The sequence below is a fragment of the Pagrus pagrus genome (assembly GCF_965226575.1).
Source record: "Pagrus pagrus genome assembly, contig: HAP1_SCAFFOLD_49, whole genome shotgun sequence".
NCBI classification, from domain to species: Eukaryota; Metazoa; Chordata; class Actinopteri; order Spariformes; family Sparidae; genus Pagrus; species Pagrus pagrus.
In genome coordinates, this window is record NW_028175414.1 from 175,001 (window position 1) to 198,101 (window position 23,101).

Consider the following 23,101-nt stretch of genomic DNA (forward strand, 5'->3'; position numbering starts at 1 on the left):
TAGAGTTTAAAATCCTTCTCCTCACTTACAAAGCTGTCAATGGTCAGGCACCATCATATCTCCAGGAGCTCATATTACCCTATCACCCAACTAGAGCATTACGCTCCCAGAACGCAGGATTACTTGTAGTTCCTAAAGTCTCCAAAAGTAGAATGGGAGCCAGAGCCTTCAGTTATCAAGCTCCTCTTCTGTGGAACCATCTTCCTGTTTTGGTCCGGGAGGCGGACACCCTCTCTACCTTTAAGAGTAGACTTAAGACCTTCCTCTTCGATAGAGCTTATAGTTAGGGCTGGCCTGTCCTGGACCAGCTCTTAGTTATGCTGCTATAGGCCTAGTCCGGGGGACAATGACACACTGAGCTTCTCTCTCCTCCCCTCTCCTCTCCTCTCCATCTGTATACATTATGCCTGTATACATGCCCCATCTCTGCATGTCACTGACTTACTTCTTCCCCGGAGTCCTTGTGCTTTCTAGTCCTACAGGCTCCCTTGGATCCTGGCCGCGCCCGGGTCGTGGATCGTGGATGCGCCCACTGCTATGGCCCTGCCTGATCGTGGATGCGCCCACTGCTATGGCCCTGCCTGATCGTGGATGCGCCTACTGCTATGGCCCTGCCTGATCGTGGATGCACCTACTGCCATGACCCTGCCTGACACCCACCACTACTGTCGCTAATATTAGTCACATCTCTGTTACATACGTTCCACCACTATTATCATACTGCATTGCTACATACCATCCTTACCATTGATCACTACTACTGTTATCACTAGTAATCACATTTTCATGTGCATTTCATCATTATTGCTGTAATACATCTTTGTGTACTTTCACTCCTGTCAACCATCGCTTATAATTGAATACATTGTGATCTCGTTGATCTGCTCTGTACATGCGACATCTATTGCACGTCTGTCCGTCCTGGGAGAGGGATCCCTCCTCTGTGGCTCTCCCTGAGGTTTCTTCCGCATTTTTTTTCCCTGTTAAAAGGGCCTTTTTTTTGGGGCAAGTTTTTCCTCACTCGAATCGAGGGTCGAAGGACAGAGGGTGTCGTCTCTGTACAGATTGTAAAGCCCTCTGAGGCAAACTGTGATTTGTGAATTTGGGCTATACAAATAAAATTGGATTTGATTTGATTTGATTTGATTTGATTTGATTTGATTTGATTTGAAAATGTGCAAATTAGATCTTATCCTCATTTTTCTAATTTCTCCCATCTAAGCCAGTATTGCAAATACTGGTGAAATGTGGTCTATATGTGAAGATTTAATCAACATCCTCATACCCAAATTTAGCCTTGTTCTAGCCTAGTCATCAGGTTTGCAATTGACGGCTATTACGCGTTTATTACACAGAAAGTTGCTTGCTGGGTAGTGTATACAGCTCATCCACCGCCTCTATACAACCCCCAATATCAATTGCCTTACGTCATACCACAAACGATATGAATCATAGGCTATGTAGGCTATAGCAAAGTAGATCAGCGCTAAGCCATTACCCATAGTTCAAGTGTGTTGCGTGAGGTCAGTACGTCTACCACTCTTTGATACCAGAGACAGTGTTTACCTGATGACTTGAAGACATGGCTGGTAAGTTTTGCTCGCATACAAGCTCTCACAAGGAAAAAAAAAAGTGGTTTCCATGATTTTACAGTATTCCTTACAATATTTAAGTAGTATGCTAGACTGGCAATGGAATTACTCTAACTGAAAAAAAAGATTAATATCACAGGAGTGGTCTGACCAGTGTGAGAGCATGCATAAAGCTGCCTTAGAAAATGTAGTGGACACAGTATACCCCCTCTTTTATGGTGACATGGGATACTCCAAAGGATGGGTGTTCTTCTCTATATACACTGGCCAGATGGATAACTGGTGCAAATGTGGGCGCACTAGAGTAACCTTTGACTCAGTGTCTGGTAAGTGGAACTGCCAGTGTAGAGGGACTGGGAAATCACATTGTTGTCTCCACCGCATGCTGGCAATGTGGTGGATCTTTCAGGAATCCCCAGATCTTCTCCTGCCTAATTCAGACATCCTGATAAATGACATAGACGATCTGGAAACAGAAATACACATGTTGGAAGCTGAAATTTCAGCGTATGCCGAAAATGACAGAAATGTATGTCAAATGACCAACTATTTGTATACTAAAAAGAAAATCCCACCACTCCAGGAGCTACCAGTGGATCTCAGAAGTAAAGAGAAGGATCCCCCCAATGTTTTCTTTCCAGAAGAGACCACTTGCCCATATTGTCCGGGACCCACACCACCAGATCTACTGCCCTACAACATCATTACCACTCAGGCAACTGTTTATGGCTACACATACATTAAAAAAGGCAAGTGATGTTGATAGTTTAAAAAACATGCATCTGTTTCTGTCTGTCCTTTCTGACTGTCTGTCTGTCTGTCTGTCAGTCATTATGTTACACATACTGTACATATTAAGTCTTCATCTGTGTTTGTTTGTCATCTTGTTTTCATTTGACCCTAAATGATCTACAGGTATCTCCGTGGCCATCAAGCAGTGTCCCATATGCAAGAACCATGTGCGTTTTCAGGACTACAAGTCTGGGTTCCACAATTTCAATGACCGTGTCTTCCTGACCCTCCCGTTATGTGAACTTCTGCTTTCTGCAAAGTGTTAATGTTTAGAGTGAAAATCTTTATTGAACGTCATCTGTCATGCAAATAATGATGAACTACTGCCAGGGGCCTTTGGTCTTTATTTTAAGCTACTTTTCATTGAAATTAGACACTATATAATGCTTTACGTGTTATGACATCATTAAATGTACTTACTCTCTATTTTAAGTTGTCGTTGAGGTTATTGGTAACAGAAAAGTTATGTCTCAGGACTGTTGTGTGTGACAACAGCAATTGGATGTATTTTTTTGACTCAGGTTTTTATGCATTTCTCAGAACAAAACCGCTCCTGGTCGCATGCCGTCAACCCTGTCATTCTTCAATGACAACCGTTTCCACCACCAAACGGTTCGAAGAGCTTTACACCACTTTCTGTCATTGACAGACTTCAGATTCATGTTCAGTTGTTACCAGTGTGGGGACTGCCCTCCAGTTATTATCGCAGATGCAAACTGGAAGGTAGCCTTTGACATACCAGGTGAGCCTGCAGTGTATACATGAACATCTAACTAAACTTAGTGTTGTTTGCAATTATGCTAATTATCAAGAACAGCTATTGTTTATATCATTCTACACTGCTGTTGCTAATATGATGACTTTTTGCAGTCTCTACATTTAAGAGGCCTGATCCAGAGGTTCTCACAGAAGAAGACCTCAGCATCAACATCAACAGCGCATGGGAACAGCTAGACAAGGAAATGATCGCCGAGGGGTTTATATCAGGTTAGTTTATTGCATTAGACATTTAAAGTTCCTATCCTAGGCCCCATAACCACATTTACATGACAAGACAAAAATGGCTCAAGGAAAGGGGATGGGTTCGTCAAACAGAAACTGTTAACATTTGATTTACATTGTTCTTGTACGGAAAATTGAAAACACTTTTGGCATAACTTTGATTTGTTTTTATAAGCTCCAAGTGAACTTTTGTGAGGTAATTATTAGCTTATCTGTGTACCTTCATATCAATCAATTGCCTATTCTGAAACGAAAACTGGAAAAAAGAGTGTTCTTTTAATTATGGTTTGTCGTCTAATTTGAAAAAGGGAGATATCCTCGCGTTTTCACAAAATACAACATAGATTTTGTAGAATAAGACTCAATTTTTTTTATCACTCACAACCCTCATTTTTCTTCTAAGTATGCATCCAAAAGAATTGAATGGCCTGTACAGAAAATTCACACTGTCATCTCATCACTTGCCTGTGGCCAAAATTATAATCAAAGCTAGACAGGACTATACATACCTGTTATAAAAGTTTACCACATTGTTGCTCGCTTATGCCACAAGAGGGAGTATACCCTTAAGTGAGTTCTGTCCAGAGTAAACTGTTATTCACATAATTCATTTGATATAAAAAGTGCATACAGATCACAGCCATCAGTCCACAACAACGATCATGAATGCTTCCAGTACACTTTTTGCTAGAAATGCTCATTTAAAATCAGCCCAATTTCATATTTTGTAGTAATGAATATAGGACTTTTCTGTTGGCTTACTGCACATGTACTGATTTACATTTTATTTTTGGGACCAAGGTGCTGTCTTCTGTGTTGTTATTTCTTTGAGGGGATTTGTATGTTTTCCCTCATTTAAAGTCACTTATTGTGCATTTTAAGTTTTGTCAAGGTAGCCAGGACTGTGAGTGAGCTAAAGAAAAAACACGTTATTCAGAGTAACCGGAAAACAGTACAATTGGATTGATTTTACATATCACACGCAGTACACAGGCCTGCATATCTGTAAATTACATAGAGTATGTTGTTAATGTTAATGAAAGTTATTTTTATCATTTAAAAATATCCCAGGTACATCAACTAGAAACCCATATGAGACCAAGACATCATACTCAACATTGGCTCCTTGGATGGGGGAGGATGTTAGAAAGGGGGACATGCTGCCAAAAACAGAGGCAAAGAAAGGCATGAAAAAAAGAAAAGAAGATTCAAAAGTGCCAGCAAAGCAGTTGGATGAAGACACGATTCTGTCCCTGCTTGAATTGAAGAAGGTGTGTTATATTGAAAATGTCAGTAGTTATTTTCGTCATTTATATTGTCTAAACAATGTAATACAAAAAAACTACTACTGTCCAAAACACCCACAGCCTCTAAAGAAAGACCTGCAGGAGGCCTGTAATGCACTTGGTGTCAGTGATGAGGGATCTGTCACTGACCTCGTGAACAGGTTGGAGGAGCTCGTCAACTTCAAGGAAGTGTACCCGAAGCTTTTCTTGAAGCTGCAAAAGACTGGAGGTTAGACTTCAAAATGAGATGTCTTTAAAATGATTATGTGTCGTTGGTCTTTTTTTCTATGTTTATGCTTTCTTTTATTATTTACAGGTGGAGTACTGCATTTCTCTTGCCCTCATGGACTGGTCTACTATTTGAACTTTTTGTTCTGGACTGAGTCCGCTAGGGACCATGTTGATGGTTTGCTTAGTTTTAAAGCATTCCCAACATGCTATATCTCAGATGTGTCTGGCCAAGTTGCCAGACACATGAACAATCGAAGCAGGGCAATTGTGTCCACCAACCACAGACAATTTGGCAAGTGCAGCAGAAAAGAAACTCCAAATTGAAATGGCCTGGGTAAAAAACCTCAGTACACATTCCCCCTTACAACCACCAACAAAAAACGATGACCGATGGATACTGCCCCATCCAGTTACCAAAACCACTGAGAGGTACGAATTGTACGACCGTTTCCACCAGAAGAGACCAGAGGAAAGTTTAAGGAGTTTGAACTTGTGCCCCAATTTACGCTCCAAATCTGTAGCAGAACAGCTGAATCGCGAGTTAGCAGCTACCAGGTACTCGCTCACCCAAATGAACGAGGTACATTTCAAGCAGACAGTGAGGATTTTGTTGGAGATGCACAACTGCTGCATTAACAACAAATTCCTTGATGACATCAGAAAACTGTCATCCGTGCCCCTGACATTGGGTCCGCTGGGCACACTGGTCTTCAGGTCTTCAGGTTTGTTTACATGTTTTCAACAGTGGTCAAATCAAATCAAATCAAATTTTATTTGTATAGCCCAAATTCACAAATCACAGTTTGCCTCAGAGGGCTTTACAATCTGTACAGAGACGACACCCTCTGTCCTTCGACCCTCGATTCGAGTGAGGAAAAACTTGCCCCCAAAAAAAGCCTTTTTAACAGGGGAAAAAAAAAATGCGGAAGAAACCTCAGGAAGAGCCACAGAGGAGGGATCCCTCTCCCAGGACGGACAGACGTGCAATAGATGTCGCATGTACAGAGCAGATCAACGAGATCACAATGTATACAATTATAATGGATGGTTGACAGGAATGAAAGCACATAAAGAGGCATCACAGCAACAACAATGAAATGCACATGGAAATGTGATTACTAGTGATAACAGTAGTAGTGGTTAACGGTAAGGATAGTATGTAGTAATGCATTACAATAATAGTAGTGGAACGTATTAAATGCGGACTCCTAAATATCAGATCCCTGTCATCGAAAGCTGTATTAGTAAATGACTTAATTTCAGACTGTAATATTGATTTATTCTGTCTTACTGAAACTTGGCTGCATCCTGAAGAATATGTCAGCCTGAATGAATCGACTCCACCCAGTCACATTAATACTCACATTCCTCGAGGTTCCGGCCGAGGAGGTGGTGTTGCAGCTATTTATGACTTAAGTCTGTCAATCATTCCTAAACCTAAATTAAATTATAACTCATTTGAAAGCCTTGTTCTGAGTCTTTCACATCCAACGTGGAACACTTTACAGCCAGTTCTATTTGTTGTAGTGTATCGAGCACCTGGTCCTTACTCAGAATTTTTATCTGAATTCTCTGAGTTTTTATCAAGTCTAGTCCTCAAATCAGATAAAGTAATTATTGTAGGTGATTTTAATATTCATGTGGATGTCATTAATGATAGCCTTAGTACTGCATTTATCTCATTATTAGACTCTATTGGCTTCTCTCAGTGTGTACATAAACCAACTCACTGTTTTGACCACACCCTTGATCTTGTTCTAGCTTATGGTATCGAGATTGAAAATCTAACAGTTTCTCCACAGAATCCTCTTTTATCAGACCATCACTTAATAACTTTTGAAGTTCTATTACTGGACTACACACCATTAGGCAAAAACTCCTTCACTAGATGTCTATCTGATAGTGCTGTAGCTAAATTTAAGGAAATTATACCGCTGGCACTAAATTCAATGCCATGTCTTAATATAATAGAGGCTGTAATACATCTTTATGTACTTTCACTCCTGTCAACCATCGCTTATAATTGAATACATTGTGATCTCGTTGATCTGCTCTGTACATGCGACATCTATTGCACGTCTGTCCGTCCTGGGAGAGGGATCCCTCCTCTGTGGCTCTCCCTGAGGTTTCTTCCGCATTTTTTTCCCTGTTAAAAGGGCCTTTTTTTTGGGGCAAGTTTTTCCTCACTCGAATCGAGGGTCGAAGGACAGAGGGTGTCGTCTCTGTACAGATTGTAAAGCCCTCTGAGGCAAACTGTGATTTGTGAATTTGGGCTATACAAATAAAATTTGATTTGATTTGATTTGATTTGATTTATGTAACAGAGATATGACTAATATTAGCGACAGTAGTGGTGGGTGTCAGGCAGGGCCATGGCAGTAGGCGCATCCATGATCAGGCAGGGCCATAGCAGTAGGCGCATCCACGATCCACGACCCAGGCGCGGCCAGGATCCATGGGAGCCTGTAGGACTAGAGAGCACAAGGACTCCGGGGAAGAAGTGAAGTCAGTGACATGCAGAGATGGGGCATGTATACAGGCATAATGTATACAGATGGAGAGGAGAGGAGGAGAGAGAAGCTCAGTGTGTCATTTGTCCCCCGGACTAGGCCTATAGCAGCATAACTAAGAGCTGGTCCAAGACAGGCCTGGGCCAGCCCTAACTATAAGCTCTATCGAAAAGGAAGGTCTGAAGTCTACTCTTAAAGGTAGAGAGGGTGTCTGCCTCCCGGACCAAAACAGGAAGATGGTTCCACAGAAGAGGAGCTTGATAACTGAAGGCTCTGGCTCCCATTCTGCTTTTGGAGACTTTAGGAACTACAAGTAAGCCTGCGTTCTGGGAGCGTAATGCTCTAGTTGGGTAATAGGGTAGTATGAGCTCCTGGAGATATGATGGTGCCTGACCATTAACAGCTTTGTAAGTGAGGAGAAGGATTTTAAACTCTATTCTTGATTTTACAGGGAGCCAGTGCAGAGAGGCCAATACAGGAGTAATATGATCTCTTTTCTTAGTTCCTGTCAGTACACGTGCTGCAGCATTCTGGACCAGCTGGAGACTCAAGTGGTGTGTTTAGTATATGGGAGTAGAAATATAGGAGTTGTATTATAAAAAACATTGTGACACTATGAACCACCCGCACAACTATGACAGTGAAAAACTAAAAGTATCTGTATTTCTGTGATCACAGCACACAGGATGCAACCTATTGCATTGCTCTTCCATTATTTAACAACCGAGGACATGCAATACACCCTTACATTATAAATAACACCGCTGTTAAGGAATAGTGCCTTTATACATGTGTAAAGACCAAATAATAATATATGCCTTTCAATATGTATATTTTCAGTGAAAACATCTGGCAGTGGGACACTGCCACTTCCACCGCCACCTATTGCTGTTCCAGCAGACAAGGTCCAAGACATCACTTTTCAGGCCAGCAACTACTGCATATCTGAAGAGGACAAGGTTAGTAGCTGCATCTGATGTTTTTCACATAAAAACAGTTTGAAAATCGTACAATGTGAACATAACTTTTCTCATTTTGTACTTCCATAATGATTATGAATTGTATAAGCTAATAGAAAACACTGCTGTTTGTAGAGCACTTTGAAAAGTCTTCTAACTGGATCTCGGGACGAAAATCAAGTTTTGACTAAAATCGGGAGAAAGTTCCAGATTTCAATAAAAGACATTAAGAGTGTTTGCCCTCTGGATTTACTGGACGAGACCTCATGGACGATGCCGTGGCTGACAGATGATGTGAGTATGACAGTACTGTTAACATTATTAAATCTATTAAGACGTATATGTTAACAGTCAGACATGCAGTCTGACTAAAGATAAATGCTGTGGCTCATGTCAGTGTGCACTCAAGTGTGTGGTGACAATTTTTATGTGCTAAATCCTGCAAAAACTGATATCACCATCTTTTTTATTCAGGCTGTCAATTTCAGAGTGGCACAGATTACACGGGCCTGCAGTAAGGTAATATGAAGTACTTGTGTGTATGCTTTTGTCAATTCTGAACAAACACAACATCCTCAGTAAAGGTAGGAGACAGTAACACTTATAAATCTTTATCCCCACTGCACAGTCTGTGAGTTTGGCTCACTTTGACAACATTCTGTGGAGTCGGGACTGGATAAGAAATGGCCATGTCCAGGACAAAACTGTCAAACACTTAAAGGTGGGTTTGCCATTCTTGAAAGATGTATGTCTTTACAATCTGTCTTTTTAACATGGACATTTAATACTGAAATCGCTATTGTCTCCACTGCACTAGACTGCAGACCGAATATTTCTGCCAAGGTTTGTGGGTCACAGCACTCCTGAGACTGGAAACCACTTCATCCTTTGGGTAGGCCAACATGACAGCACATCAACCATGTCATAAAAATGATGTTAAACACATGTATATCAATATAATTATTCAAAAGAGATGCTTGGACCATGTTTGCTGCAGCACAGTGTTAGCAACATGTTAAATTTGTGTGTAATTTTACTTCAAGAATTAAAGTGAACAGCAGGTAAACAGTAGCCAAAGTAGTATAAAAGTTATCACCCAAACATGCATTCAGAATGAAGAATGCAATAAACATATGATGCTATATTTGAAATACTATGCAAGAAATTTTGAACACTAATATTAATAAATAACACAAATAATAAGTGTAATGTGAGACATTTCATCAGTTACTAAAGGGGAGTTTTGCATTCCCCCATGGTAGTTGAGCTCATATTTGACATGTAAATATGCATTTTTATCTTTTAAGAAGACAATCATATTTACTCAAGTCCAGCATAGAAATATAGGTCTCACACAGTGGACATGCTGCAATAAAAAAGTCATAGAACATTAGGTTTAATTTGTAATGATGTACTGTATAATTGATATGTTATTTTGTATAGCCTTAATGGTGTGATAAGACAGAGACTGATGGACAATATATAAATGTATAAATGCACCGATAACTTGGTTAGAAGTTATCACTGTGGCTATCAAAAGCATTACTTTTTCTCTGTTAGACAAAACAAAAGATGTAACTGCAGATATATGTGCTTCTGGTATCTTTATGACTTAGGTACTAGACTTCTCAAACAAAGAATTGAGATTGTACGATTCTTTGAGGATTCAAACAACAATGAGGTGAGAAGTGAAGACACAAAATTCAGAGGGTGGTTCAAAAATTTAGGCAAGGGAATTACTGTCATAGAAATGTGACCCCTTATGTTTTGTTATCAAAGTAATGTCTTCAGAAACCACGGAGGGCTCAAGGGATGGAAGGTCACATTCCCAAAGCAGTGGAGGCAGAGAGACCATGATAACTGTGGGATCTTTGTGTGCTCGGTAAGTAAACTGTTTCAGCTTTGTTAGGAGCTGTCATCATTTGTAAAACACACAAACAGGATGACAACAAGAAATAACTGTCTTGTATGCCATTTGTGACTATGTTTTTATCCCAAAAAAAGGCAGCTGAGAATGAGGTCCAAAACAGAGATGTCAGCAATGACGATCTCTCCCTCAACCAGTGTCGAACTCTAAGAAGACACAATGCGGCTGAGATGATAAAAGGCCTGAGTGTTCAGGTCAGATATATTAAACTTTTCGCTTAAAGCCAATGTTTACTCAAAGAGAATTCAGAGTAATGTTATTTATGTTTTTATTTTTTTATTTTTTGTCATTCACACAGACTTTCCCACTCACCAAAGAAGACCTGGAAAAAATAAAATTTGAGGAGGACAGGATTCAGCAACATGTTCCATTAAATAACCTAAAAAAAAACTTTAAAAAAAACTAAGAAAATATCTCAAATAATTTGCTGTAATTTTATCGTTCTGTCATTACTGTATGAAATATGACCATAATTTGTTGAACAGTGATGTTTTTAAATTGTGCTAGTAGTACGGTACTTTAGCAAGCTGACTTTCAAAGAAATTACAATGTTTTTAAGTGTTGTCCTCCAGCTCAAAAGTCAATTAGGAACATTTTCTCAAATACATGTCTTTGCTATATGGCAATTACAAGCCGACCTCATAGTTCATGCTTTTACTTCTTGCAGGGATAAAGATATTGTGGAATCCACCCAGGCAGACAGCATTTTGACTGACAAAGAGATCAAGGTATTACTGACAGATTTCCCTTTTTGGGTTTGGGGTTTGGTTTGAAAGAATAATGACATCCTTTTTCAAACCTGACATGTTGCTTTTTAAAGGTATTTGGACTGATTAAACTATTTTGTATTCTCAGTGTTTGGAGATAGATCTTCTGTCAGGTCGCATTCTGTCAAACAGAATGTACCTGTTCAGGAACACAGGATACGACCCAACACTGAAAGCATTCTATGTGACCACCTGTCTGTTTTTGACGACATAAAGGTAAAGATTATACATGCATGTAATGCTAATATATTAATAAACACCTTACAAATGAAAAAAATTGTTCATGGTGTCTCTACGTATGAAACGCATACAATATGAAAATAAAGGCAAATATTAATGTTGTCATTATCAATATTTCAGACAGGAGAACTCATTGTCAGGTTAGAAGGGCTTGTTGCCAAACAAGTGGCTGTTGCTGAAAGAGATGCCTACTTAAATGAGGTCATTTTGCCAGAGGTAAGTACAACATATACTTTTGTGTCCAAGTTAGACAAATAAAAAGTTAATTATTTCTTGCCCGGGGGATTAAATGAATTGTGACAATAAAACCACAATGACAAATAAAAAAAAAAATTGTTCCAGGTAGTCATCGAGTGGCTGACACAGTGGTTCAGTATCTGCCGGTATGAAGCAGAATGTATTCTGCTAAGTACCACCTTTTTGTGGAACAAGATGGAATGGTAATGTATTAACATTAAGAAATAGTATTTGCAAATAAGTGAAACAAAGATTGTAGTGAGTGGTAAAGCATAGGGCAATATTTCAAGTCTGTCTTCTATTTATATAGCGTTACCCATCCAAATTTGTCAAATCAAGTGGATATTTGATAACAGTAGTCCATTTTTGTATAAAAACATTTACTGTGTAAAAGTGTCAATATATTTTTTTAAAACAATAGAACGTCTAAAAATGGCACAAAAATACACATCTCAAAATAAAAAACATTTTGAATTTCTAACAGAAGCCCCCAGAGCAATTTTGAAGAAAATAAAGTCTATGTCATTTTCTAATACATTAAGCAATGACATTATTGCAGCATCACAAATGTCACAAATTAGTATAGTGATCAACAATCATCCCGTACCACGAGGTCTCGCGATATAAAATCGTTAAGCTATTTTTCGTGGAGGTTAAAAGCTGTCTTGCGATATGAGTAGCTACAGAACAAATGCAGAGCGGCAGCTCGTATAACAGAGTCTGACGTTCAACTGGCAACATTTAGAGTGCTTGGTGGAAGCAATAAGCGGCACACGGTGACAGACAAGACGGGAACAACATGTAAGCACTATTATAAGCACTAATACTACAAAATAGTGCCGTACACTGCGGCTAACATGAGCACTATGCAAAGACACCCACAGATAGCATAGCCGAAGTTTTACAAGCATCTGCGAGTGACTGCGAGCTTTAGATGCTAAACCATGGTGTTGCTACTGTGACCGACAATTTACACGAATTGTCGTTGTAGTTGTAGCCAGCTGTCTTTATCACGCTTGAACAAAAAATTTGTCAGTCTATGTTTGCACTTTAAGTATTGAGAGACTATTATTATTATTATTATTATTATTATTATTATCTATTAATTTCTCATTTGAATTTATGGAAAGGAGTTCAGTAACAAGGTCACACTTTAGAACTGAAATGACGTTCATTACAAGATAAGAACTATTTAAAACATTTCACGATGGATCAGCATTGTTTTGCATTTTGTGCAAACACTATTTTTTAGTATTATTCAAAGTTGTCTTTGCAAATAGTGTTCAAAAAACGTCTCATTCTCGTGAACCCAAAATCATGTAGTGTCTCTGTCATGAGCTGGGTGTATCATCACACCACTGTTTTTCAACTAATCACGAAAGAGTTCAAGTGCTGCAGTTACATATTCAAGCTTCCACAAATAAACTTAATGCCTTTTCCATGACTTGGCAGGTTGGAAAGTGGAACTGCCCCAGGTGCCAAATGTGTGCAGACAACAGGAGGGCCTCACACAACGCACTTTGAGGAGGTACTTTATTATTCAATGATAACTACAATTTTTACTTGCATAGTAATTACCAGTCATAAGCGATCATCATCATTCACTGACATTTTGTGCAACCCAACACATCCACATATATGCCAAAAGGTACAAAGTACATCAGTGTTCTAATTTGGATAAATACTCAAGTAAAGTTTTGGTGCAGTAATTTTTAAAATTTTATTTGAATTTGTCTGCACAGCTTTCTGATGAACTTCTTGTGGAGGTGTTTCTGGAAGTCGTCCTCATGGAAGGAGACATGGCCATCGCAAAGATTGCACTTGTATGCAAGAGGTTTAGGGACATTGTATCAAAGTAAATGGTTCCGGAAGAGAGCACATTACAGATGGCTACAAAGTAAGTAACAATAACGTAAGCAAATGTATATACAGTGCCTATAAAAAGTATTCCCATAAGCTTTGGCTGGTGAAGAACCCGGGCAACAGTTGTTGTATACAGAGTCTCTCCCATTTCAGCTGCTGAAGCTTTTAACTCCTTCAGAGTAGTCATAGGTGTCTTGGTGGCCTCCCTCACTAGCCTCCTTCTGTGTTTTAATTATGTATTAATGTCTTGTTTTTTTCTCAATAGGTGTTGTGAATCTTCAAAAGTTTTCTTCTGCTTTTCAAGAAGAACTCAAAAGCATGTACACTATTGAACCTTGCACTGCCTGTGGATTGCTATACAAATCCTTCCCTGGAGGTATAAATGCCAGTTTTCTGATTCATAACAGTGCGCTCGGTTGCAGTTTTTTGGCTTTGTTGAGCTACATTTCATATCAGCAAACACTTGTGTTGTAATGTCAACCTAAACTGTTCATATCTCTCTTCTTCTTCAAGGATATATTGGGCAAGGGAGGAGAGGAGAGAGTCGTGGGTACTACAGTGAGCCACCTCACCCAGCGTTCTGTAGCCATACCTGCGCTCCGACAGAGGAACCAGGCGATTAAAACGGGTAGGAAACATTTGTGCACAACTGGACACAACCTGTTCAAACTCCTCCCCTCTGGTAAGCGCTATGAGCTCTGTACGAGAAACCCAGTGGTAGAAAGAGTACTGAAAATCTGTGTTAAAGTATGAATACAGTTACATTACTAAAATATTACTCAATTACAACTTCTGGTCTTAAAATCAGAATCAGAATGAGAAAGAAGTTTATTGCCAAGTAGGTTTTCACATACAAGGAATTTGTTTTGGTCTCGAAGCTACATGTGCCAAACAATAAACAATAAATAGACAACATGATAACGAGACAGACAGAACCATAAGTGATAACAAAGTGAAAGAGATATGGTGTCAGTGGGGGTCAAGCAAGAGGTAAGAGTCATTTTCAGTGTCAGCGTCAGTGGGGGACCCGGGCATTGTTTGTGAGGCCAACTGCAGTCTGCAGCCAACTGCAAAAAAATCATAAAATACTAAGCATTCTTCTCAAACGCTACTCAGTATGAGTTGCCTTTTTAGCGGTTGATGTTTCACACATTGGCCGCGTTTCCCAGATTCGTTAAGAAGCTCTTAAGTGCTAAGATCTTCTTAGGAGCGCTCTTAAGAACGCTGTGAAAGAAGGATGCGTTTCCCAGAGTCGCTCTTAGCTTAAGAAGATCTTTCGCTAAGAAGGAAATGTAAGATCGAGCTGACCCACTCTTAACAGCCTTCTTAGCGACCAAATGCTCAGTGATCAAGCCGCGTCAGGGAAATTCATATCCTCCACTTTGCGAAATAATAAAACAATGCTCAATGTTAAAATGCGCTCATAGCTGGCGCAAGAAAAAAAAATAAGAAAATGGTAGATGAAAAAAAACCTTTTTATTGAATTACACGTTTAAGTTTTCCGCAACATCTGCATATATGAATTTATAGTAGCCTACTACACATAAAAAAAAACAACAACCCTGTGGCATTTCACAGATATCAAGGGAACAGATGTATTAAACTCAGCTGAACCTCATCCAGAGAGGCTTCACCTGCTACTCTGCATTGCCAAAGTCCGCGCGTGTGAGAAACCACGGCTGCAATACAGCACATTCTCCCTGCGAACCAACAGCGTCGCCGTGCGCGAAGCCAGACGGTTTACATAAATGCATACGTGCGTCAGCACTTATCCCCACTGGACGTGCTGTCAGACCTGGCTGTCCAGGCAAAGTACCGGCTGCCCCGTGCGGAGATCCAACGGCCGTTGGATCTCTTTGCCTGGACAGCCCGGTCTGACAGCACACACACACACACACACACACACTTATGCGCTGATAAAGAGGTGGGTGATCGATTTGCCTGGCATCGATTGATTCAGCACAGCAGCACCGCGGTGGACAGCTCCCACTAAGAGCTTCTTCAGAAGCTTCTTTGGCTTGATCTTCAGATTCTCCTAAGAAGGCAGTTAAGAACGCATCTGGGAAACACCCGTATCTTAGCGCTCCTTCTTAGCCGAACCCTTCTTAAGAGCCTTCTTAAGTCCTTAAGAACGATCGAATCTGGGAAACGCGGCCATTATCTATAGCATGCACGCTGTTCAGCCCAGTGGTCATGGTCACCTCTCCAAACCTGTGCCTGCAGCAGAATTTTTGTTTGTCCACATAGGGTTTTCATTGGCCAAAAACTTCCCACAGGCCATGACTGTGATGAATAGTTAGATCAGTCACAGTGTCAATAACCCTCTAACACCAAAACAACCATTTCTAGACTATATTTTTGTAGTTTGAAGTCACTGTTTTTAATATGCCTCACACCTGTTACCATTATCCTTTCAGTGTGTCATTGTCAGGCTTAATGAATCTCTCATCCCTAGTGTAGTACTAACGGTTCATTTGTGTTCTGCCAAGAAGAAAGCAACGAACTAGACTTTTTTGTAAATTTTCTTCAAGCTTTTCTGCAAGCTGTTTTTTTCTGCCCCCCTCACTCTCTCTCATTTCTCTCCTCTTCCTCCTCCTACTTTCACCAGGTCTCTCTGCTGAACCATTCACCCTCCAGCAACTAATCGTTCCTGACCTGTTCAACAATGGTTATCTGTTTGTGTTATGGAGAGTTTTTGACAATAAAAAATGACTACACCCTCTAATGTTTGTTATGTATTTTACCCCCGTCCAATTAGCCTAAAATACTCATAGAAACACATTTCATATACTAGTAAGTCTATGTAACTAAATCTTCACTCTCAAGCAAATGTTTGAATTAACAGTAATATGTGGTGTAAACAATACATATGTGGATTGTCATTTCAGACTATCTGAAGGTGGATCATAGAAAATACCCCAATACATTAATTTCCAACAGTTGTTTGATACAATGATTCAGACTGAATTTTTTATACAAAGTAATGTATTGTTGTGTTCTCCTAGTAAAGGAAGCCTGTCAGTAAGTATTGTTTAGTTGGTTGGCTCAAAGTTTCTGCTATCGATTAGTCAGACTGGCTACGGTGGCTGGGCTAACAGTAGCCATGTTAGCTAAGGCTATCGCTTTCATTAGCTTTAAGTAGTGTATCGGCCCAAATTTAGACATATTACTTTGCTATCATATTGCAAGAATCCCACGTGTAATTACTGTCTATATGCCTACATCCCACCAACATAACATCCAAAAGAAACACATAGCCTACGTTCCTTTATTTACGGCAATGTGTTAAGTTAGCATTGTCAAAAAAGACTACAACAATGTATACATTTACGGCAGCACTTGTCGTAAAACCAGCCCAGTGGCATTACATTTGCATATCCATCAGGGGACGGTACCCATCCAACAGTCTCTCAGGAGCATAACGCTCTCTAGCGGCACACACCGTCATGTGTCGGTGGAATATCAGCGGCATAACAGCGGCACACCACTCCGAGGAACGGTAAGAGTCTGGGGATCGGTATAAGCCGCTGAGCAGCAATCGACATAAATTTGGCCACCTCTCCGAGGAACGGCATAAGGCTAGGCATCGGTATAAGCCGCTGAGCAGCAATCGACATAAATTTGGCCACCTCTCCGAGGAACGGCATAAGGCTAGGCATCGGTATAAGCCGCTGAGCAGCAATCGACATAACTTTGGCCACCTCTCCGAGGAACGGCATAAGACTCTAGGCATCGGTATAATGCAAAAGTTTTGCGTCTACAAATTTTTATTGTTGACATAATCGATTACGTCGACTAATCGTTGCAGCCCTATCCAACACAGGTTTGTACAATCACGAGGGCCAGAGGACGTGGTTTCAAAGAAATATACTTTAACAAAATGGCTTAAAATGACCTTAAAATAAAGGAGGGTTGCAGGGTTAGCTGACCCAAGGGGGAATATGCAGATAGAGCCACCACACTGGCAAAAGAAACAATGGTGAGCTGGGGCTCACCATGGCGGCAGGGAACTCAAAAAGGGACAAAATCCAAACTATAAACCAACAGTGCACTGCAACCAAAAGACTGTGTCAAACACCACCACCAGGGGAGGACTGGCACTCGCTTGGGCCTCAGCACCTGTTGTAAAACAAGAAAAACACAAAATTAACACAAGGCACAGTGTGGGGACCTCTGGGGGAATCTACGGTTTAAAAAGCAAGAAAAGGAAACCAAATACACAATTAATCAATTAATTAATACCAAAGAAACCCAAAGAAAATATCAGAACAAAATAGAAATATTTTATATATCACAAAAAAAAAGGAAATAACAAATTCAGTTTACAACTAAGGAATTTAAGAAAATTAACACCACAATATAAACCAACTTAGGTTTGGATCAAATATTAAACAAAGAAAGAAAATAATATTTTAACCCAAAATCAGCTTAATGCAATAAAGACAATCTAAACCATTAGCAAACAAATAATAAACTAAGTGCAACCTAAATTAAATCCACAAAACAATCTTTGATATTTAAATCAATAAAGGAAAATAATGTGTTAAATCAAGAGAAGACAGGTGAGCCAACTCTGCTGGACTCGGACTGGATTTCGTGGTGTGGGCACAATAATGGCGTGACGCCTTCGAACTGGGCCTGAGGCTGTAACCACATACAGTGACCTGAGACAGTATGACACATCTCAGTCCACCTGGAGCCGAGCCAGGACAGCAGCAACCCTTATCATGGTGGCCGATGACCGGAACGCACCAGGACGCCAAATGGATAGATGCAGAACTAGGAGAACGGGGGACCGCTGGTTACGGCAGCCTCGCTGCACAGCAAAAGAGAATGTGTCACAACTAGGGCAATAAGTGAAAAACTGCAGCAGCAGACAAATACGAGCAGCATACCTCTGAGCTCTACTGCACCCAACCTGCTCGCGCCCGCCGGCTCACTGTCGCTCCCAGCACTGCAGCGGGAGGATGAAGCCCAAGAGCCAAATAAATTTGCGATGAAACAGCAGATAATAAAGGGTACCTACCTTAATAACACGACAGGGAGACACGGACATGCACGCCGACCAACACGCCAGACTCACCGCACAGCAGAAGCAGATCGGGAGAGCGGCGACCAACACACCTGGTTTTAATCACCCGCAGCGCTGCCCCACATTAACCTGCACAGGCTGGCACAGCGCCATGCAGTGACCAGGGGAGAGATGGCTCACCCGGCCACATCACCCTGTTGCCGAACATGAGGGAGATGATGGACGAAATGCGCTCGGACATCCTCAGTAAGTATGATACCACGATCTCGGCAGCAGTTAAGAGAGATCGTGGCGGCTTTGGAGCCCTTTAAGAACAGACTTGCTTTATATGGCGAATCGATCACGGACCTCGAGCGCTCAGACAATGCTCACAACATGGAGCTATCCGACCTCCGAGCTAACGTTAGCAAGCCAACCGCCACTGTTGACTCCCTGTCAAAGAAATGCGAGGACCTGGAGGGTCTTTCAAGATGGAATAATGTTCGCTTAGTTGGCCTGCCTGAGGGCACAGAAGGTCCTCGTCCTACCGAGTTTGCTGCCCAGCTCCTACAAGACATACTTGGTCTTGATAACAAACCTATGCTGGACCGGGCCCATCGCACTCTACGCTTTACATCACAGCACTCCTGACACTATTTAGCATGTTAACTTGCTATTGGGCTGCTACTGTTACTGGTCCTGAGGACTACACTTGCCATTCATCCTGGATGTCATGTTTTCTTAATGTGTTCAGTGAACTACAGTTCTGATATGACACCAATTTTTTTATTTATTTATTTTTCTTGTTTACTCCTGCCAGTCTTGATTTTCTTCAACAAGGCTCATGGTGACCACTAGGGCTGGGCGATGTGGACCAAAAGTCATATCCCGATATATTTAGGCTGAATATCGATATACAATATATATCCCGATATTTTTTCCGCAAAGTGAGAGCAAATGTTCAGTCAAAGCCAAATATGACATGTCACAAGTAGTTTTATTGAAACCGGCTATTTCAGTAAACAGTTGCAAAATCAAATGAAAAAATAATAAACGGGTTTCTTCACCTGGTTCATGAATAAATGCTCAGCTGTTCAAATACCAATAAAATGTAAGCATACTGTATAACAACAGGAGTACCTTTTTTGAAATCAAAGCTCCGTAAGGTGCACATTTAAATAAAAAAATATCTTAAATGAAAATAGCCTATAAAATAAAACAGGCCAATCTTTTTCTGAAATAAATATATTTATATGAGTAGGGTACAATATCAAAATTTTTTTAGTTTGACAACTATAAAAGGCTTATTAAAATCAAATTACAGATTTTCTTCTCTCTAACAAATCCACAGATGCAAATAACGAACATTACAAAAGAACAAAATATGACAAACACTAGTAAGGGCAGCATTTAAACTCACCGGCCACTTTATTAGGTACACCTTGCTAGTACCGGGCCTTCAGAACTGCTTTAATCCTACGTGGCATAGATTCAACAAGGTACTGGAAACATTCCTCAGAGAGTTTGGTCCATATTGACATGATAGCATCACGCAGTTGCTGCAGATTTGTCGGCTGCACATCCATGATGCGACTCTCCCGTTCCACCACATCCCAAAGGTGCTCTATTGGATTGAGATCTAGTGACTGTGGTGGCCATTTGAGTACAGTGAACTCATTGTCATGTTCAAGAAACCAGTCTGAGATGATTCGCGCTTTATGACATGGCGCGTTATCCTGCTGGAAGTAGCCATCAGAAGATGGGTACACTGTGGTCATAAAGGGATGGACATGGTCAGCAACAATACTCAGGCTGTGGCGTTGACACGATGCTCAATTGGTACTAATGGGCCAAAGTGTGCCAAGAAAATATCCCCCACACCATTACACCACCACCACCAGCCTGAACCGTTGATACAAGGCAGGATGGATCCATGCTGTCATGTTGTTGACGCCAAATTCTGACCCTACCATCCGAATGTCGCAGCAGAAATCGAGACTCATCAGACCAGGCAACGTTTTTCCAATCTTCTATTGTCCAATTTTGGTGAGCCTGTGCGAATTGTAGCCTCAGTTTCCTGTTCTTAGCTGACAGGAGTGGCACCCGGTGTGGTCTTCTGCTGCTGTAGCCCATCCGCCTCAAGGTTCGACGTGTTGAGCGTTCAGAGATGCTCTTCTGCATACCTCGGTTGTAACGAGTGGTTATTTGAGTTACTGTTGCCTTTCTATCAGCTCGAACCAGTCTGGCCATTCTCCTCTGACCTCTGGCATCAACAAGGCATTTGCGCCCACAGAACTGCCGCTCACTGGATATTTTCTCTTTTTCGGACCATTCTCTGTAAACCCTAGAGATGGTTGTGCGTGAAAATCCCAGTAGATCAGCAGTTTCTGAAATACTCAGACCAGCCCGTCTGGCACCAACAACCATGCCACGTTCAAAGTCACTTAAATCACCTTTCTTCCCCATTCTGATGCTCGGTTTGAACTGCAGCAGATCGTCTTGACCATGTCTACATGCCTAAATGCATTGAGTTGCTGCCATGTGATTGGCTGATTAGAAATTTGCATTAACGAGCAGTTGGACAGGTGTACCTAATAAAGTAGCCGGTGAGTGTATATATATTGGGCGCTGCTCTTGTGGCGACCGGCAGAAGGCGTTGGCGTGTGTGTTTTTAGTTGTTTATTAACTCAACAGTGTTTACTAACTTCCAAACCAGTGGCATCCTGTCTTTAACGCTCTTAGGCGCACTTTTCAGATAGTTTTGTAGCGCTTGAGTCGAAGATGGTAGATAGTATTTTTACTTTTCCTGACGGCCACGCTGAATCTCACACTGGGACTGGTTGTCAATCCTCCTCACACAAGTAGGATTCAATACAGTCGTGACATCCTTTTCGGATTTCAATCCCATGGTCTCCCAGTGGATCTAACTGTGGACTTTTCCCCTTCCAGTGACGAATATGTTTTTAACTGCAACAATGACTTTATGCGCACCTCTACAAACACTTGGAGTGAGACGAGGAGGAGGAAGAGGGGAAAGAAAGGCGGTGTCCGACAGCGGCTAAGGAAGTTGACCCGGGCTAATCGTCTCCCCTTACCGTCTATAGTCCTGTCAAATGTCCAGTCTTTAAAAACACAAGTCTGATGAACTACAAGTCTACGTGTCTTTCATACACAAGTTTAGGGATGTGTGTGCTCCGCAGACATTGTTGCTTCCTCCATGTTTGTTGAAGAGTGCCGGAGTGTGTGTTCCTGCCCCTCCCCCCTCTGTGGTGAAAAAGGAGGGGCGGGGGGAGCAGTGCAGAGAGCTCCGGGTCAGCAGCTTGCCTGGAGCAAGGATCACAGCGCAAATTTGAACTATATCGATATATGCGATATGGTCTAATTCCATATCACATTTAAAAATATATCGATATATTTTTCATATCGATATATCGCCCAGCCCTAGTGACCACTTGAATGCAGGAATACCTCAGGCAAAAACTGTAGCACTATAGGTGCCTTACTGTTATGACACAATTGATTGTGAGATGCTGCAAGTGTTCTTTATTGCTTAATGTTCGTATTATTGTTCAATAGGATTGTTTAATGTATTGATTTATTAGTCAGCTTTAGTTACCTGGCTTGGTTATAAGTACATTTATTACAGTGTAATTTCATTGACTTTACCCCATGTTACAGTTCCAATGCCTAATTAGTTGTAGTTCTTCAGTTGTTTATTATAGGCTCTCTTCAAGAGGTGTGACGGATTGGGGGGATGCTTCTGCTAAAGTCCATGTGGGTGGAGGGACGGGTGGGAGGGGAAAGGTACGGAAAGGTTTATTCTTTTTCTGTTTCTGTCTCTTTTTGTTTTGTTTCTTCTTGTCTTACATCAGTCAAGTTTTCACTTCCAGCTTTGCCTCAGATCATCATAATATCTCTTACATAATACTCCTGTTAGCTGGCTATGACCCCATCTAATGCAACTTCAGCCAGTGAGTGTGCCATTAGATTCACTAGTTTCAACTGTAAAGGGCTCAATAATCCTATAAAACTAAGTAAGATACTGCACCATCTTTACCATCTTGGTGCCGTTGTAATTTTTTTGCAAGAGACCCACCTCAGAGACTCGGACCATTCTAAATTGAAGAGGGGATGGGTAGGTCAGACTTATCATTTCTCATTTCAAGGCAAATCTCGGGGTGCAGCCATCTTGTTACATAAATCTGTTCCCTTTGTGCGTTCCATTACCATCTCTGACCCTAATAGGCAGATTTATCATAGTTGCTGGCAAGATTCCACAACACCCGGGTGGTTTTGGCTAACATTTATGCTCCCAATTGTGACAACGATGCTTTCTGTAAAAGCCTTTTTCTAAATCGCTCTGATTTGTCGTCACATCACTTAATATTTAGGGGTGTTCCAACAAGGGTACCTCACGATTCGTTTCGATTTCGATTATGGGAGCTTCGATTCGATTATTGGCCACGATTCTTCGATTATTGCAATTTTTTATGCTTTTTTCCATACAAGATTGATTTTGTCTTCATCTGTGGCTATATTTGTAAATAAATAGCCTATCAATTAACTCGGTCTCCTAAAACTACACTCATAAAGTAAATAACAAGGTTTTTTGAACATTTGACTTGTATTTTTCAAAGACACAAAATATTTTATTTTATGACTATGTAAACATTTGCACTTTGAC

General features: G+C 40.9%; 2 protein-coding genes across 4 annotated transcripts; both read left to right on the top strand.

Annotated features, from left to right (window-relative positions):
• Positions 1 to 2,532: 2,532 nt before the first annotated feature.
• LOC311253816 (uncharacterized protein) lies at positions 2,533 to 4,906 on the top strand (the record flags this gene model as incomplete). Its single annotated transcript, XM_084384289.1, has 5 exons — positions 2,533 to 2,551; positions 2,925 to 3,126; positions 3,255 to 3,371; positions 4,458 to 4,657; positions 4,754 to 4,906. Exons 2-5 carry the CDS (start codon positions 2,946 to 2,948, stop codon positions 4,904 to 4,906), a joined length of 651 nt encoding a protein of 216 aa, XP_084240415.1. The 5' UTR covers positions 2,533 to 2,551; positions 2,925 to 2,945.
• LOC311253818 (uncharacterized protein) lies at positions 4,879 to 16,343 on the top strand. Of its 3 annotated transcripts, none has more exons than XM_084384291.1 (18): positions 4,879 to 4,901; positions 4,989 to 5,625; positions 8,254 to 8,372; positions 8,508 to 8,666; positions 8,847 to 8,891; positions 9,001 to 9,093; positions 9,190 to 9,264; positions 9,989 to 10,053; positions 10,152 to 10,254; positions 10,377 to 10,493; positions 10,598 to 11,027; positions 11,155 to 11,282; positions 11,427 to 11,522; positions 12,996 to 13,071; positions 13,286 to 13,440; positions 13,672 to 13,782; positions 13,920 to 14,034; positions 16,015 to 16,343. In XM_084384291.1, the coding sequence occupies exons 2-11, from the start codon at positions 5,229 to 5,231 to the stop codon at positions 10,703 to 10,705; spliced, it is 1,281 nt and encodes a 426-aa protein (XP_084240417.1). In that variant the 5' UTR covers positions 4,879 to 4,901; positions 4,989 to 5,228; the 3' UTR covers positions 10,706 to 11,027; positions 11,155 to 11,282; positions 11,427 to 11,522; positions 12,996 to 13,071; positions 13,286 to 13,440; positions 13,672 to 13,782; positions 13,920 to 14,034; positions 16,015 to 16,343. The 3 variants fall into 3 exon arrangements, with proteins under 3 accessions (XP_084240417.1, XP_084240418.1, XP_084240419.1); XM_084384292.1 differs by having other exon boundaries at positions 13,286 to 13,366; XM_084384293.1 differs by lacking the exons at positions 12,996 to 13,071; positions 13,286 to 13,440; positions 13,672 to 13,782; positions 13,920 to 14,034; positions 16,015 to 16,343 and adding an exon at positions 11,649 to 11,668.
• Positions 16,344 to 23,101: the final 6,758 nt, after the last annotated feature.